Source organism: Nicotiana tabacum, chromosome 19 (genome assembly GCF_000715075.1).
Source record: "Nicotiana tabacum cultivar K326 chromosome 19, ASM71507v2, whole genome shotgun sequence".
Classification (NCBI taxonomy): domain Eukaryota; kingdom Viridiplantae; phylum Streptophyta; class Magnoliopsida; order Solanales; family Solanaceae; genus Nicotiana; species Nicotiana tabacum.
Window position 1 is genome coordinate 131694310 of NC_134098.1, and position 16336 is coordinate 131710645.

Here is a 16336-nt window from a genome sequence, read left to right on the forward strand (position 1 = left end):
CTTCAAGAAATCGAACCTAATTTTCTCATTACGAGGAATTATTTCCTCCACCGTAGGGAAGTTCTCTTCCTCAGTGACGACAAAGATCCTATCGGCGTTAGGGGGTATCAGCACCGCCAAAGGGGTAAGATCAGTTGCCATACCAGGAATAGAGGATACCTTAGTCATATTGATTAAGAGAATATGTTCAAGCAAGGAAATGTTAGAAGCACCGAGAATCACTAAAACCAGTGAGAAGTTTGAAACAATGGAGGAAGAAGAAGATGCAAATTTTGTTCTGTGTAAGAGGTTTCATAAAGGTTGGGACGTTACCCACACACCCCTATTTATAAGGATACATGCATCAAAATCAAGGAACTGACCATCATAACATGACACTGTAACCGAAACGACAGGCTCATTCAGGAGACGCATGCGAAACGAAGCAACGTCTCGGAAAATTGCATCATAATGACGTCAGTCGCCATGACATCACCTTGATTCGCAGGATTTGCAACCCCAGAACTTACGGTTCCCAATGGGACACGCTGCCCACTCGCCCTAACCATCACAACTCGTTCATATCGCCTAAATACTTCGGTCACGTTACACAATATTCGCTCATCGAGCCTGTCTGAGGCCGGCCTCAATAAGCGGGGGGAATAACTGTATAGACCCAAAATCTGCCTTAATATGTAGGGTATTACATCATTAAGGAAAGAATCAGTCGAGGTCGGCCAACGAGGTTCGTGGTAAAGAAGGCAGTGATGGCCGAGGTCAAGCGTCGTTGACAGGACATCAACGACTATTTTTTGAAATAAGATATTAAATAGATTATTCTAGTGAATATTCTTTGCACTTGTACTATTAGAGTTTATTAGGGATATGTGTCAAATATATAAGGGGAAAGGAAAAAGAATAAGGGCATGTAATATTCATTTGATAAGAACACTTTTTAGAAGAAGATTCTCTCTCTTGTAAAAATACAAAGATTGCCTTTTTATCAAAATTCTTATTCATACTATTCCACACCTTTCCACCAGATCCGAGGATTGATCAAGCAAGTCTTAGATCTATTTGTCACTCCTCATTGTCAGGAGGAACATTCGTCCAATCCATCAATTATTAGATGAATCATTCCGCCTATTTACTTAAATGTCATTTGTTGTTATTTATTGCTAGTTGCACTTCCATTATTGCTCACACTTTAAGAATATTTTGTATTTATTGTTACCAACCTTTTACAGAATTTGTTTCCATCTTCCACACATTTTTAAGATTTGCATTTAGAGTTATTATCCTTAACTAAATTTAATCTATTATTATACAAATTTAATAGTTTAGCCGAAAGTTACACTTTTTGGTCAAACACCTTTTACCCTTTGGCACATTTGGTTAGCTCGCAACAATAATATTTTTAATCATCTCCATACACTTACTTCTGTGCACAATATTTGCTTTCATCTCATTGAATTCCTCTAGCTCTCTCTTGTGCCCCCCACCCCCTTCCCACACTCAATATATCAAGTGATACCCCTCATCACTACTCATTTTAAGCTTAATATTGATGGTGCATTCCATAGTCTTAACAATCAAGCGGCTGCAGCTGGCATTTTTCGTAGTACTCATGGTCATTGGGTTTGTGGTTACACATTGCCTCTACTTTCCTTTTCCGCTATTGAAGTTGAACTTATGACATTACTATCAGGCTTGCAGCTTGCTCTCTTTTATAATTTTCGTCCGTTAATTATTGAAACTGACTTGCAGGTTCTACTCTCGATGATTCGACATGATAATGCTCTCTACTCACACCTTATTTTGGACTGCAAGTCATTACTGCGACAACTGCAACATGTGAACTTAGGCATATCTATCGGGAGGCAAATTTTGTAGCTGATTCCATGGCAAAGTTTGGCATGACCTTAGCTCCTGTTGATGGCCAACAGTCGTGGCATCCCCCATATTTTATGTTTCCCCCACCCTTTGTTTTACCTGCTTTCAATAAGGACTGCTTTTAGGCTGTTACAATTCGAACAGCCCCCTTTGTACTTCTCCTACTCTTTCTGTTTAATCTAATATAACTATCTTTAATAGCAAAAAAAAGAGAAGAGAAAAAACATCGACTGGGTAAGAAAGGTTGCCAGTAATGGAAATTACTAGTTTACCTTTTCATTTCCTTTAGTTTTTTTGCCGAAATCATACTTCACGGCTCCATCTAAAGGTGGAATAATTTTTCTTCTCAATTCTTTTGCCAATGAAATATCATTAGGTCTAGAAGTTAATAAACTAACATAGAAAAATTAATCTCATCATTTGAGCAATTTCTGGATTCTAGTTGTAGTAGTAAATTCAGTTCATGAGATATATCCATTTCCAATTGGTAAGTCAATAGTTTGAATTTGCAGTTTAGATAAGTGGAAAATCATTATTAATCTTCTTGAAAAAAACAATGGTAAAGAAAAAAAAATTACAAATCTTTTGAAACATTCTTCATTACTGTCCTAACTTGTTGAGGGCAAGAATAGGAGTACACATTCTTAAATTCGAGGCCTAAATTCAAATAACATACATAATCCTCTAGAGCAATACATTTGCTGTTTGTCTACTTTTTCATAATTATCATTATTTAATCTATTTTAAGAATTCATCAACAAAAAGAAATTAGCGTAACTTCTAACCTTTTAGTTTGCGAGAACTCTCAACGTATGTACCTTGCGTTACGAGAAAAGCATTATTTGGTAATGCATGGACGTATATGAAAGTTAAGTTGCAAGAGAACAACTACCGTAACAATCTTGTTTGAGTGCTTCAAGTCACTGACTGTTTAGTTAATTCTTTGATCCACAAAATATTATTTAAAGTAAAATTAAAAAATGTGGATTAAAAAATCAAGATGAAAGAAAAAATAATCGAGGTGAATATTTTATTTTAATAATTAATTTTTTTGAAATAAAATATTGAATGGGAGCCTGTTAGATAAAATTATTAAAATCAACTTATTATGACAAGTATTTGTTATCAAAAGTATTTAAAAATTGTAATAAGTTGTGTTTGACTAAATCATATGGGATGTTAATTCATTAGTAACCTGTATTTGACTAATTCTTTTAAAGAGTAATTGTAGGTTGTCAAATTACGAAAAAATATATACATTTACATTGTCACCTATATATCAATTAGCAAGATAACTCCCAAAAGTTTGTTAAACAATTATATTTATTAGTAAATTAATATTATATTTCATAACATAAAATTTTAATATGTAAATAAAAACGAGTCTGAATGTAGTGATTTGTAATTTCTTATTTACTCTAACCACTCTAACTCTCAAGTCGAACATGCATACTAAATAACAGCTTGTTTGGATGGTTGTTATACATCGTTTCATAATGTATCGTATTGTATTGTATTATATTGTATTGTATTATTGTTTGATGAATACAATATTTGAATAGATTGTATTGTTTGCTGTTGTTTCAGGATATCCTACACCAGCAATATGAAGAATAAACTTACAATATTATAAAGAAAAATTATGATACAGGGTAAATTTATTATATAAAAAGGTAGGATAAATGATAAAATAAAATTATTTAATAATAATGAAGGGTGAGATGAGAGAAAAAGACAAGATAACGATACAACCATACCAAATTGGTCGTTACATAAAGTGACACATTTAGTCGTTACGTAACGACGGATTTAACGATACGATACAATAAAATTTAAGTAACAACCAAAACAAACATCGTATTTAAAGTAACAATACGATACAATACAATAGGTAACAACCATCCAAACAAGCTATAAGAAGCCAAGTAAAACTAGACAAAAAAGAACTTTAAAATTACAAAAAGAAAACCAATTAAAATATATTAGTATATTACTGACACTCTCATTACAGTGATGTCAAAGAAAAAATAACAAAATGTGTTTGAACACTATAATCGGTCGAAAAATAAAATAAAACTTCGTTTGCTTTTGACTAAAGACTATTACTTCAAAATACCGATTTCTTCGCTAAAAACCCGGCCAAATACAATAATAATTCTTTAAAATAATTATTTTTTAAAATAAGTACTTTTCATCTTTCAAAATTTTGCCCAAACAAGCTGGAAATAAAGTAGGTTGAAAAGAAGGACGACTGTTTGGTTTGTTAAGTAACACTTCATTATATTGTGCGGATCATAAAATGAGATTAAATAATAACGAGATTATTTAGTAAATATACTATTATTAATAAATATTTAATTTATCGGAATATAATGGATATATGAGGTATAAATATTAATTATGTACATTTGGTTTAATAAACTTGGATAGAATTTTGAGTTTCAATATTAACCTTAATTTTATTAAAACATTTCGGGGAAGAGATTTGAAAAGGGTAATTGGTAAATATGTTATTTTGATATTTTACCTCGAGATTAATAATACATAATTAGAATGGATATATGAGGTATAAATATTAATTATTGTAATATGCCTATATTGAAATAAAAAAATTAATCGAACCATGTTATAAAATAAAAACTGTAAAGTAAAGACAAGTATAGAGAGAAACTGATATATTATTCAACTTTCAAACTTCTGTACATAATGAACTGAAAACTCCTCTATTTATAGAAGAAAGGAAGCAGCTGCGAGGTTTTTCAGGAAGCAGCTGCAAGGCTTTTCTTTAGCTGTTGTAGGAGTGCCAATGGATATTTAAAAACCGACTAAACCGACCGAACCGTACCAAACCGATTTTTAGGTTTATTTTAATAAAATTATTTATTTTTATATAAATCTACAATCGTACCGATAATTAGGGTAGATTTTTTATTTTATGATAATAAACCGAAAAAATACCGAACCGTACCGAATAAATTTACATATGAAAAATATATTTATATATTAAGTTAAAAAATAATAAAGTACTAAATTTTTCCTTGGGTCATGGAATTATGAAAATTGTTACAAGCCAACAAGTAATTAAGATCAAAATCCTAATTCTCAAACCTATTATGCTACTCCTACTGAAACTAAATTATTTCTAGCATATTCACTAGCAAGACACAAAGTATTCTAATGATTATGAGTAGCAAACTACAATGTATTGAATATGTTTCCTTTTGTATGATTTAGATTTACTATCTTTTGAGTATTTAATCTTCTATAGACTTTATTTTTGAATCCCGACTTGGTTAATATCTTTCTACTTGTGCGATTTATCTTTTCTTTGTCTTTGCGTAATTTCTTTTACGCAACAGCAGAGTAGTTGATGGATTTATACTTTGGCCATCTTTTATGTTTTCATAATTCATCACCATTTAAACAGTAAAACTGTCTAGACAGTTTTGCTAAGTCCTATAAAAGTATATACGTTATTGCATTCTACTTTTACTAGTGACTTTTACATGACATTTTAAAAAATATCGAAAATTAACCGAACTGTACCGATAACGAAGAGAAACCGACATGATTGAGACGATTTCAAAAAGTTTAATTTTGGTTATACATAATTGAATAACCGAAAAATTGGTATGGTACAAATTTTATAAAATAACCGACCAAACCGAACCATTGACACCCCTAGCTGCTTGTAAGCTGTCTGCATGAGCTGCTTGCAACCTGCCTGTTTAATAAGAAGTTGTCGCAAATCATTTCATTGAGCTGCTTGTAACCTGCCTGCATCAGCTGCTTGTAGATAAATTTCAACAGAGTACTAAATGGATAATCTTCTTCAGGAAGATTATCTATAGCGGAGTAATGAATGGACATCCTCAATATAATATTTTCATAACACTCCCCATTGGATGTTCATTAAAAGATAATGTACCTCGTTAAAACCTTACTAGGGAAAACCCAGTGAAAAAAATCCTAGTGAAGGAAAAAGAGTACACATATTTAGTAATATGTATTTTTAGATGCCTCGTTAAAAACCTTATAAGAAAAACCTTATGGAAAAAAGTTTAGTAAGGAAAAAAGAGTACAGTGCGTATTTCACTCCCCCTGATGAAAACCTTGTTTCAAATATTTGAGTCTCCGCATTCCAATCTTGTATACCATCTTCTCAAAAGTCAAAGTTGGTAAAGATTTAGTGAACAAATCTGTTGGATTGTTACTTGAACGGATTTGTTGCACATCGATGTCACCATTTTTCTGAAGATCATGTGTGTAGAATAACTTTGGTGAAATATGCTTTGTTCTATCTCCTTTTATAAATCCCCCCTTTAATTGGGCTATGTATGCAGCATTGTCTTCGTATAAAATTGTGGATCTTTTATCACACTCCAAACCATATTTTTCTTGAATAAAATGAATCATTGATCTCAACCATACGCATTCCATACTTGCTTCATGCATAGCTATTATCTCAGCATGATTTGAAGAAGTAGCAACAATTGACTGCTTTATGGAGCGCCATAATATGACAGTACCTCCACATGTAAACACGTACCCGGTTTGAGATCGAGCTTTATGGGAATCAGATAAATAACCTGCACCTGCATAACCAACAAGATTTGCACTACCTTTGTTAGCATAAAACAAACCCATATCAAGAGTTCCCTTTAAATATCGCAAAATATGCTTAATCTCATTCCAATGTCTCTGTGTAGGAGAAGAGCTATATCTTCCTAGTAAATTAATTGAAAATGCTATGTCAAGCCTTGTAGCATTAGCAAGATATATAAGTGCACCAATTGCACTGAGATAGGGTGTTTCAAGACCAAGGAGTTCCTCATCCTCTTCTGGAGGTCGGAACGGGTCCTTATTCACTTCAAGTGATCGGACAACTATTGGTGTACTCAATGGGTGCGCTTTGTCCATGTAAAAGCGTTTTAAGACCTTTTCTGTATAGGCAGATTGATACATAAAGATCCCGTTTGCTAAAGGTTCAATTTGCAGTCAAAGACAAAGTTTTGTCTTTCCAAGATCTTTCATCTCAAATTATTTTTTAAGATATTCAATTGCCTTTTGGAGCTCTTCTGGAGTTCCAACAAGATTTATATCATCAACACAAACAGCAAGTATAACGAATTCTGATGTTATTTTCTTTATAAAAATACATGGACAAATAACATCATTTATGTAACCCTCTTTTAGCAAATATTCACTAAGGCGATTATACCACATGCACCCAGATTGCTTTAAACCGTACAAAGATCTTTGTAATCTGATTGAATATATTTTTTGAGATTTTGAATTTGCTTCAGGCATTTTAAATCCTTCAGGTATTTTCATATAAATTTCATTATCAAATGAACCGTACAGATAAGCTGTAACCACATCCATCATATGTATTTCAAGCCTTTCACGTAAAGCTAAACTGATGAGATATCGAAATGTTATGGAATTCATAACGGGTGAATATGTTTCTTCATAATCAACTCCAGGTCGTTGTGAGAATCTTTGTGCGACAAGGAGAGCCTTGTATCTTTCAACTTCATTTTGGTCATTCATTTTCGGCACAAAACCCCTTTTATGACCAACTGGTTTTATACCAGCAGGTGTTTGGATTACTGGTCCAAAGACCTCTCTTTTAGCAAGTGCGTTCAATTCTGATTGAATTGCCCCTTGTCATTTTAGCCAATCAGATCTTTGTCGATATTATTCGACAGATCGGGGTTCAAAATCCTCACTATCTTGCATAATGTTAAGTGCAACATTATAAGCAAAAATATTATCCACCACTATTTCAGATCGATTTAAATTAATCCCATCACCAGTAGAACTTATTAAAAGTTCCTCGCTCACTTGAGTCTCGGGTTCAGTGATTTCTTCAGGAATCTCAGAACTAATCAGATTTTGGGTCTCTTCAGGAGATCCCTTTATAGTATCGTTTTAATCATTTGTCGATTTTCTTTTTCTAGGATTTTGATCCTTAGAACCCAAAGGTCTACCACGCTTCAGGCGTGCTTTAGGTTCACTAGATCTCTTGCTAGTAGATAGTCATGTTGGGATATCAATTCGGATAGGCATATTCTCTGCAGGGATATGTGACTTAGTTATCCTTTTCAAATCAGTAAACGCGTTTGGCATTTGATTTGCTATATTTTGTAAATGAATGATCTTCTGGACCTTATGGTTACATATAGGGGTACGTGGATCAAAATGGGATAATGATAAAACTTTTCATACAATTTCTCTTTTGATTTTCTTTTTTTCTCCCCCTAATTGTGGGAAATTTGTTTCATCAAACCGACAATTTGCAAATCGAGCAGTAAATAAATCTCCCGTCAATGGTTCAAGATAGCGAATAATAGAGGGTCCAACATATATTCATAATCTTCTCTGCGAGCTCATCTTACTGCGTTGTGGTGGTGCTACTGGCACATATACAACACATCCAAAAATTCGTAGATGGGCAATATTTGGTTCATGACCAAAAACTAATTGTGACGGAGAATATTTATTATAATGTGTCGGTCTGAGACGGATAAGTGATGTTGCATGCAAGATAGCATGGCCCCAAACAATAGCGGGCAATTTTATTTTCATAAGTGGTAGTCTTGCTATCAATTGTAGGCGTTTAATAAATGACTCTGTAAGGCCATTTTGAGTATGAACATAAGCTACAGGATATTCGACTTTTATCCCAAATGATAGACAATAATCATCAAAAGCTTGAGATGAGAATTCTCTAGCATTATCAAGGCGAATAGCCTTTATAGGATAATCTGGGAATTGTGTCCTTAATCAAATTATTTGGGCTAATAGCTTTGCAAATGCCAGGTTGCGAGATGATAGTAGGCACACATGAGACCATCTTGAAGATGCATCTATTAGGACCATAAAATATCTAAACGACCCACTTGGTGGGTGAATAGGTTCACATATATCCACATGTATACATTCTAAAAAGACAGGGGATTCAATGCCAACCTTTATTGGTGATGGTCTAATGATCATTTTGCCTTGATAACAAGCATCACAAGAAAATTCATTATTTGTAAGGATCGTCAGGTTCTTTAATGGATGCCCACTCGAATTTTCAGTAATTCGTCTCATCATTATTGATCCAGGATGGCCCAAACGACCATGCCAAAGCATAAAAATATTTGAATCAGTAAACTTCTGGTTTACGTTAGAGTGTGCTTCAACTGTACTAATCTCCGAATAGTATAAGCCAGAAGATAAAGTTGGTAACTTTTCTACAATGCACTTCTGGCCAGAAATATTCTTTGTAATATAAAGATATTCCATATTCATTTCATTTATCATCTCAACATGATACCCATTTCGGCGAATATCCACAAAACTCAACAAGTTTCTTCGGAGCTTGGAGGAGAATAATACATTGTCTATTATAAATTTTGTTTCCTTAGACAGAAATATAGTGGCTCTTCCGGAGCCTTCAATTAAACTTATATTACCAGAAATTGTTGAAACATTTGCTTTTTCCTTATGCGAATAAGAAAAGTATTTCTGATATTTGAATATGGCATAAGTTGTTCCACTATCAATTACAAAAATATCTTCATGATTGGTTTTTTATCCAAACATAATTTGAGGATTATCCATATTCTTCAAAATGACATAAATAAAATAAATATGATAGTAAACATCATTATCAAAGCATAACTTTTATTTATGTACAACAATTACATAACCATACTATCTACTACAAATAACAAAAATTAAAATATTTACATCTCTACAGAATCATCACCGATCACATGACTTATTTATTTATATTTTATTTAGCTGTTTGTAAGCTGTCTGCATGAGCTGCTTGCAACCTGCCTGTTTAATAAGAAGCTACTGCAAATCATTTCATTGAGCTGCTTGCAACCTGCCTTCATCACCTGCTTGTAGATAAATTTTAATAGAGTACTAAATGGATAATTTTCTTCAGGAAGATTATCTATAGCAGAGTAATGAATAGACATCCACAATATAATATTTTTATAACAAACCCAAAATAGTTGTATTTCTTTAATCTTTATTACCAAATGACCCCCAAAGAGTAAAGTACTGGCATTCTATCGGTTGAAGATTAATTATTCTACTATTATCTTTATGAACAGTTTAATATATTGTATTAACCCTGAAATTGTCTATCTTACTATTTTATCCTGAGATTACTATTTTTTTCTGATAAATATAAGTTATCATGATATAATGAGATAATTTATTTTAAAATTAGTAACCAAATAAGATAAGGCCATACGAAATTTCTATCCAAGTATTATTTTTGCTACTGAATATAAGCCGGGAAAGGAAAGTTATTTCAATTCTGCCGCTTTCCTTATCATAAGACATGACACTACCGCCAATGCCGACGACGGCAGGAATTTCCAGTATGCGATTAGCCGGAGGAGAGATTCGTACGGTGTTAATCACAGGCGTGAGCCGAGGATTAGGCAAAGCCCTAGCCCTAGAAATGGCGAAGAGAGGCCACTGCGTCATCGGCTGCGCTCGTTCTCAGGACAAGCTCAATGCCCTCCAACCCGAGCTCGCTTCCGTTACCAATCCTCCTTCTGAGAACAAACACCTCCTCATGAATGTCGACGTGGTAATCCGTAATTTCACATTTTTCTCTTTGCCCCGCCCTTTTTGTATAACTGTATTTGCGTCCAGAATCTTCTGATGGAGTTGCATTTGTATACCTTAATTTTTTTTGTGTCAGTTTAGTTCACTTAGGAAAATTGGTTAAACAATTCAATTAGAGAGCTTACTCAAGATAGTAATTGTCTATGGATTGACATTTGTTCGGAGAACTGGTCTTTTGAAAGTGACATAGTTTGACTCTGGCACGGAATTTAAGAAATAAATAAAACACTTTTGAAATTTGTAATAGCTTCTCATTAACGTTAAAATGATAAGTTCAAAGTAATTGGTTCCATTTATAGAAATATGTCTTTTTGGAACGGATTAATAAGGAAATATTACCACATAAGCTGGTGACATAAGCTGGTGACAGAGAAATACTTTTTCTTCCTCCACATCATTCCACATTTTACCTACTATTATTTTTGCTTTTTTGATTTTGTGAAACTGAAACATGAATTCGTAATGTTGTTAGTTTTGCTGCTTGTTTCGTTGTAGCTACTGTGGTACGAGTGATTGTTGTGGGCTTTCTGGAATATGGCTCCATTTATGTATTAGAAAACTCGGCAATAGTTGCAGAAATTAGAATTTATTTATTCGTCTGGAGTAGGGTGTATACTATCCTGCATGTAGTTTTAGTTTAAGCAACGAGGAGGCATGAATAGAAGAAGATTGAGTCATTGAGAAGACACAAGAAGTTTTTTTTTCTATGAACTGGATACTATAATAGCTTCAAAGCATTATTTTAACTTCTTCATCTGAACAAGACATCATGGGGAATATAATTGGATAAAATCAAGTTCCAAAGTATGCGCAAGTGAATAGGCTGAAAATAAGGGCTGGAGACTAAGGGGAGGAAAAGCTAAAAATACCAAATACTTGAGTCAAAGTGGGGTTTTGGCTGTTCTGAGTGTGGTTAGTTTATAAATAATGAGGATGAATTGAGTGAAGACTGGTAGAATGAGTTGAATAGGAGACATGGAAAATGTAAAAGCCTATGTCTCTCAGGTGGAATAGAGTGTTGCGGTTACTTATTCGATTTGACGAAGTTCATGGAGAATATAGTTCGATAGAAACTGAGTCTCGAAGCTCAATTGAAGGCACAGATTGATTGACTTCTGCGCTATACCCAGGATTGGACAAAAATGATGTGGGATAGGTAGGAACAAGTTTCTAAGAGAACAAGAATATAAATGACCCGATGTATACTGAAGATATGGAAATTCCTTTAATTTGTTTTTATGTCCATTATCAAGGAAGGGCTTTTATGGGTGTGCTCAACTCTAAAGACCCTTTTATATTTTCTCTTTTTTATGTAAATTTCTTTTTTAATTTTTTATCTAGTGTTTCCATCCACTAGTTTTGCTAAAAAATGAGGGATAAAAGTGTCTCAACATATCAAAAAAGAAAAGAATGGCTTGTAGGATACTACGACTAATATTAAAAGCCTTGTTGGTTAAGGAGAGATAGAATACATGTTTGAAGTTCAGTACAAGCTTTTCTGCACCTCCTCAATCAATACTTTGTACCCTGTTTATATTTCTGAGTACTTGCTTTCCCTATTGCTTGCATCTAAAGCTCAGGTGTTTGTCATAGTTGAATGTTGCTGTGATGAATAAACATATTGGCTGACTGCAAGAATGAATATATCTGTGTTTTTGTGTATATTTATATAGTTTAATTTTTTTTTTCTTCACAAAATCGCTGGTCCGCCTACATGCATCCATTGACATAGTTTGTGTTTCTTCCTTGGCATTTCAGAGTTTAAATAGCAGTGTTGAGGAGTTAGCACGTGCTGTTATGGAGAAAAAGGGCGTTCCTGATATTATTGGTACTTGGTTGTATACAACCTTGCTGCTGCTGTACATTTTGTTCTTTTTATAAAGGATATAGTGATCTTAATAACTTTGCTCCCATTACCAATATTAAAGTGCAATCCTACCCAGCCTCTCTAACAACAGCACTCAATTGACTTATTTACTATTTAATAATTCAGATGAGTTTTTCCTGAATCTTGGGATTTTTTTTAAATTTAAACGAAGAATATCTCGAAGGAGAAAGCATTTCTGCGATGGTTCGACTAGAAATTGGAGAAAGTTTCTCCCATTAATCTTATTTAAGGCTGTTATTTCTGAGTTTCCTGTCATGTCTCACAGTGATAGATGAAAGCATATTTGTCCTTGAGGATCTGAAATTAATCCTCACATACATACTAATTTAGGTACTGGACTTGATTATACATCACTAACTGATGACATCTTTACTTTGAGAATAGCCAAATTATTCTGAAGATAATCAATTTTTCTTGGCATAGATGGAGCATATTGGTTCTGGTTTCTACTTAGAGAAGAGGGTAAAACAAGTGCTTCTCATTTTACAAGTGGCTTATATTCTCTATTTGTATTTCCTGAGCTGTTTCAAGACTGCACAGTGTAGCCTAGGCTTTGTGCTGTTCATCAGTCTGTATTATGCCATATTGTGTCATCATTCTTTTGCCATCATTAAGCATTCGGTGCATTATTTAGTATGGTATTGTACACTCCTGCACTTATAGTTAAATCGCAGCTTCCAGCTGTATGTGCATGCACCGCTAGTTGATATGTCTGTTGACACTTGCTTTAGAAATTTGTGTTATCATTATAAGGTCTCAAGTCTAGTTACTGGGATTGGTGAGCTAATTTCGTGTTTTATAATAAATTGAGAATTTATAAATAACTTGGGTCACTTGCAAGATTCTGATGGAGATGTAGTTGATTGATTGACTGTAAGTTTTTTTGGGTCAAGATGGCTGTAAGTTTGTAGCAATAAAATAAAGGTAGGAAATCCAGATGGATATTTACTCTTAACTAGGAGTGTCAATTACGTATAATGGGTCGATATGGGTAGAAAAATTGATTGAATCATTAAATGGGTCAATGATCCTATTTGTTCAAAGTCTGTTTGGGTCGAAATGAGTAAGATCAAGATGGGTTGACCAGCGGCTCATGACCCAAACCGCCCAACTCAACACTACTTTCCCATTTGTTTATGTTTTTCTAGATTATATTGTAATGTTGAGTTGCTTAAAAATGCTTCATTGTGCAATAAAGTAAAATTATATCATTCATCAAAACCATTTGTTTGTCTTTTTCTTTTGGGTGACAGTGTGCACAGCTCCATGTTTGTATGGGCTGGTATGTAGCCCAAGTTGACCCAGTCTTTTCAATGGGTTAATTTGGGGTTAACCTAATTTAATCCTTGAATGGTTATGCCACTTACCCAACCTGTTGAAGTTTGCTGAATTGGCAGGTTACACTTTTATGGTTTTAAATTGACACCCTATAGTTTGTACTGGTCTTTGTTATCTCGCATTCAGAAAGACCTAAAATATGAACCTCGTTCAGTGAACAGCGCAGGAACTATTAATAGGAACAACAAACTATGGGAAGTGCCAGCTGAAGAGTTTGATTCTGTCATTGATACCAACATAAAAGGAACTGCAAATGTTCTGCGTCACTTTATTCCCCTAATGCTTGAGAAGAAGCAAGGAGTGATAATAAATATGTCTTCTTCTTGGGGAAGATCTGCCGCTGCACAGGTAAAACTCAGTTTCTACTGAAATTACCAGAACTTTATCCATAAGTTCTCATAGTTCTACTCTAGTCTGTTAATCATATTGCTGATGATTTGCAAAAATGTTGGTTCTTCTATGCCAGCTGTGCATCGGATCTCATATTTTATGTCCCTAGAGTTCCCCGTAATAAATTCTTGGATCTTTTCCTCAATAACTGAGGGATTTCAAAATATGCAAAGAGCCAATATGCTTGATGAGCTTCATTTTGCTAGGTTAATTTGGTGACAGTTGAGAACATTTGCCCTAGAAGACATGTAGGGACCATGGAACTCAAACATTGATCATTTAAGCATTGAAGAACCTAAGTTGCTTTTTTTTTGGGGGGTCTCAAATGTGAACTTTTAAACTGACTTCAAATTTGGAAGTTAATGAGGAAGGAACTCTATGCATGCGAATCATCACCAGATTAATTATACAAATGGGTGATGAAAAAGCCAATTTATTTGGATTTCCAACTAGCTTAAATAACTTCTGGGGGTTCGAGTTTGGCCAATATTGTTGTGACCTGATTAGATCTTCACAGGTGGCACCATATTGTACTTCAAAATGGGCAATAGAGGGTCTGACAAGGTCAGTTGCGAAGGAGTTGCCCCCTGGAATGGCAGCTGTTGCACTTAATCCTGGTGTCATTTACACGGACATGCTTCAGTCGTGCTTTGGCAGTTCAGCTTCCCTCTACCAGACACCTGAGTCATGGTACTTAATACCTTCCACTTCACCCTCATCTCCTCAAACTGACTAAGAACTACTTACGATTTCTTTGGCTGTCTAGATGCAACTTTGACATCTTTATTCAATTGGTATTTGGGGCTTTTGTAGGAATGCTACAGTTATGTTTCAAATTACACATTTGCTTCAAGATGAGTTTCATACTCTAGAAGCTTGCTAATGTTTAAAAATTTCTACCTTGTCAGGGCTCCAAAGGCAGCTAATATGATACTGAATCTAACTGCAGCTGATAATGGGGCATCTCTTTCGGTGTGAATTTATGCAGCCGAGTGACATACTACCTTTTGTAGACAGCAGAATGACGGATATTACCAGTTTTTAACTCCAGCGATTATGATAACACTCCCCCCCCCCCCAACCCCAACCCCACCCCCAAACCCCCCAAGAGTTGTCTTATGTTTTTGTGAGTTTAGGAGGTTTGAAACAATTGGAATGCTTTGAGCAACTAAGACAGAGTCAGAAGGGAGTTTAGGCTTCTGTAAATTTTGTCTATTTGTTTGATAAAGTAGATCCTATTTTCCGAGCATTTTTCTTGTTTTCATTGCTAATCATCTTCAATTAAGTACAAGATAAGATAAGATCATTTCAAACTATTTGTTTGAGGAATTTTTTTGTGATCAATATCTGAAACCTTGTACTTCTGATATTTCTGCAAATTTTTTAAAAAGACGAGTTAATTCTGTACAAAAATTAGTAAAATCAATCCTTGAGAAACAAAAAAGTAAAGTCTTGAATGCGCTAATCTTGTAGTCGTGTATAAGGCTGGCAAGTGGGCTGGTCTGTGTATAAGGCTGGCAAGTGGGCCGGTCTAGGCCCGGGACCGCGGGTCAAACGGCTAAACGGGCCAGGACCGTTTGGTCCGGTTTTAGCGGGCCTGGTCCGGTCTCGTGGGCCGGTCCTATGTTTGGGCCCGTCAGGCCCGGGACCGTTTGGCCCGCCAGGGCCCAGGACCGGACCGGCCCGGTCCCTTAGTGGGCCCAACGGCTATTTTTTACAAAAAAAAATAATAATTTTTTTTTTTTATAGCCATTTAACCCCCCAACTTTGTTTTAATCCCAAACTTTTTATAATTACACTTTTTTCCTATTTTCAACTATAAAGATATTGCCATGATTTTTAATGCTATAATAAAAATATAACGCATTGATTTGAATATCTCTTTACAATATTTTTGTCTTTTTATATATATTAAGCTGTACATATAGTATAAGTATATATAAGCTTATATTTATACTATACTATAGTCTATACTATATATACATCTCATAAGATATATAAGCTATATTCGATATACATATATATATAAGCCTATATATATACTATCGAATACGGCTTATATACTATACTATAGTATATATACTATAGTAAGATGTATATATAGTATATCTTAAGATGTATACTATCGAATATGACTTATAAACTATGTATATATATTATAGTATATATATATATATATATATATATATATATATATATATA

The 16336-nt window shown here is 34.1% G+C and overlaps 1 protein-coding gene across 1 annotated transcript; it reads left to right on the forward strand.

Moving 5' to 3' along the window:
* The first annotated feature begins 10117 nt into the window (after window positions 1-10117).
* On the forward strand, window positions 10118-15383 carry LOC107760947 (NADPH-dependent pterin aldehyde reductase). Its single transcript, XM_016579092.2, has 5 exons — window positions 10118-10480; window positions 12277-12346; window positions 13899-14092; window positions 14652-14824; window positions 15043-15383. Exons 1-5 carry the CDS (start codon window positions 10226-10228, stop codon window positions 15110-15112), a joined length of 762 nt encoding a protein of 253 aa, XP_016434578.2. The 5' UTR covers window positions 10118-10225; the 3' UTR covers window positions 15113-15383.
* The last annotated feature ends 953 nt before the right edge of the window (window positions 15384-16336 follow it).

Coding starts and splice junctions, on each gene's coding strand:
- LOC107760947 (XM_016579092.2), top strand. CDS start 10,226: ATGACACTACCGCCAATGCCGACGACGGCAGGAATTTCCAGTATGCGA. Junction 10,481..12,276: donor TCCTCATGAATGTCGACGTG/GTAATCCGTAAT, acceptor TTGGCATTTCAG/AGTTTAAATAGCAGTGTTGA. Junction 14,093..14,651: donor GAAGATCTGCCGCTGCACAG/GTAAAACTCAGT, acceptor AGATCTTCACAG/GTGGCACCATATTGTACTTC.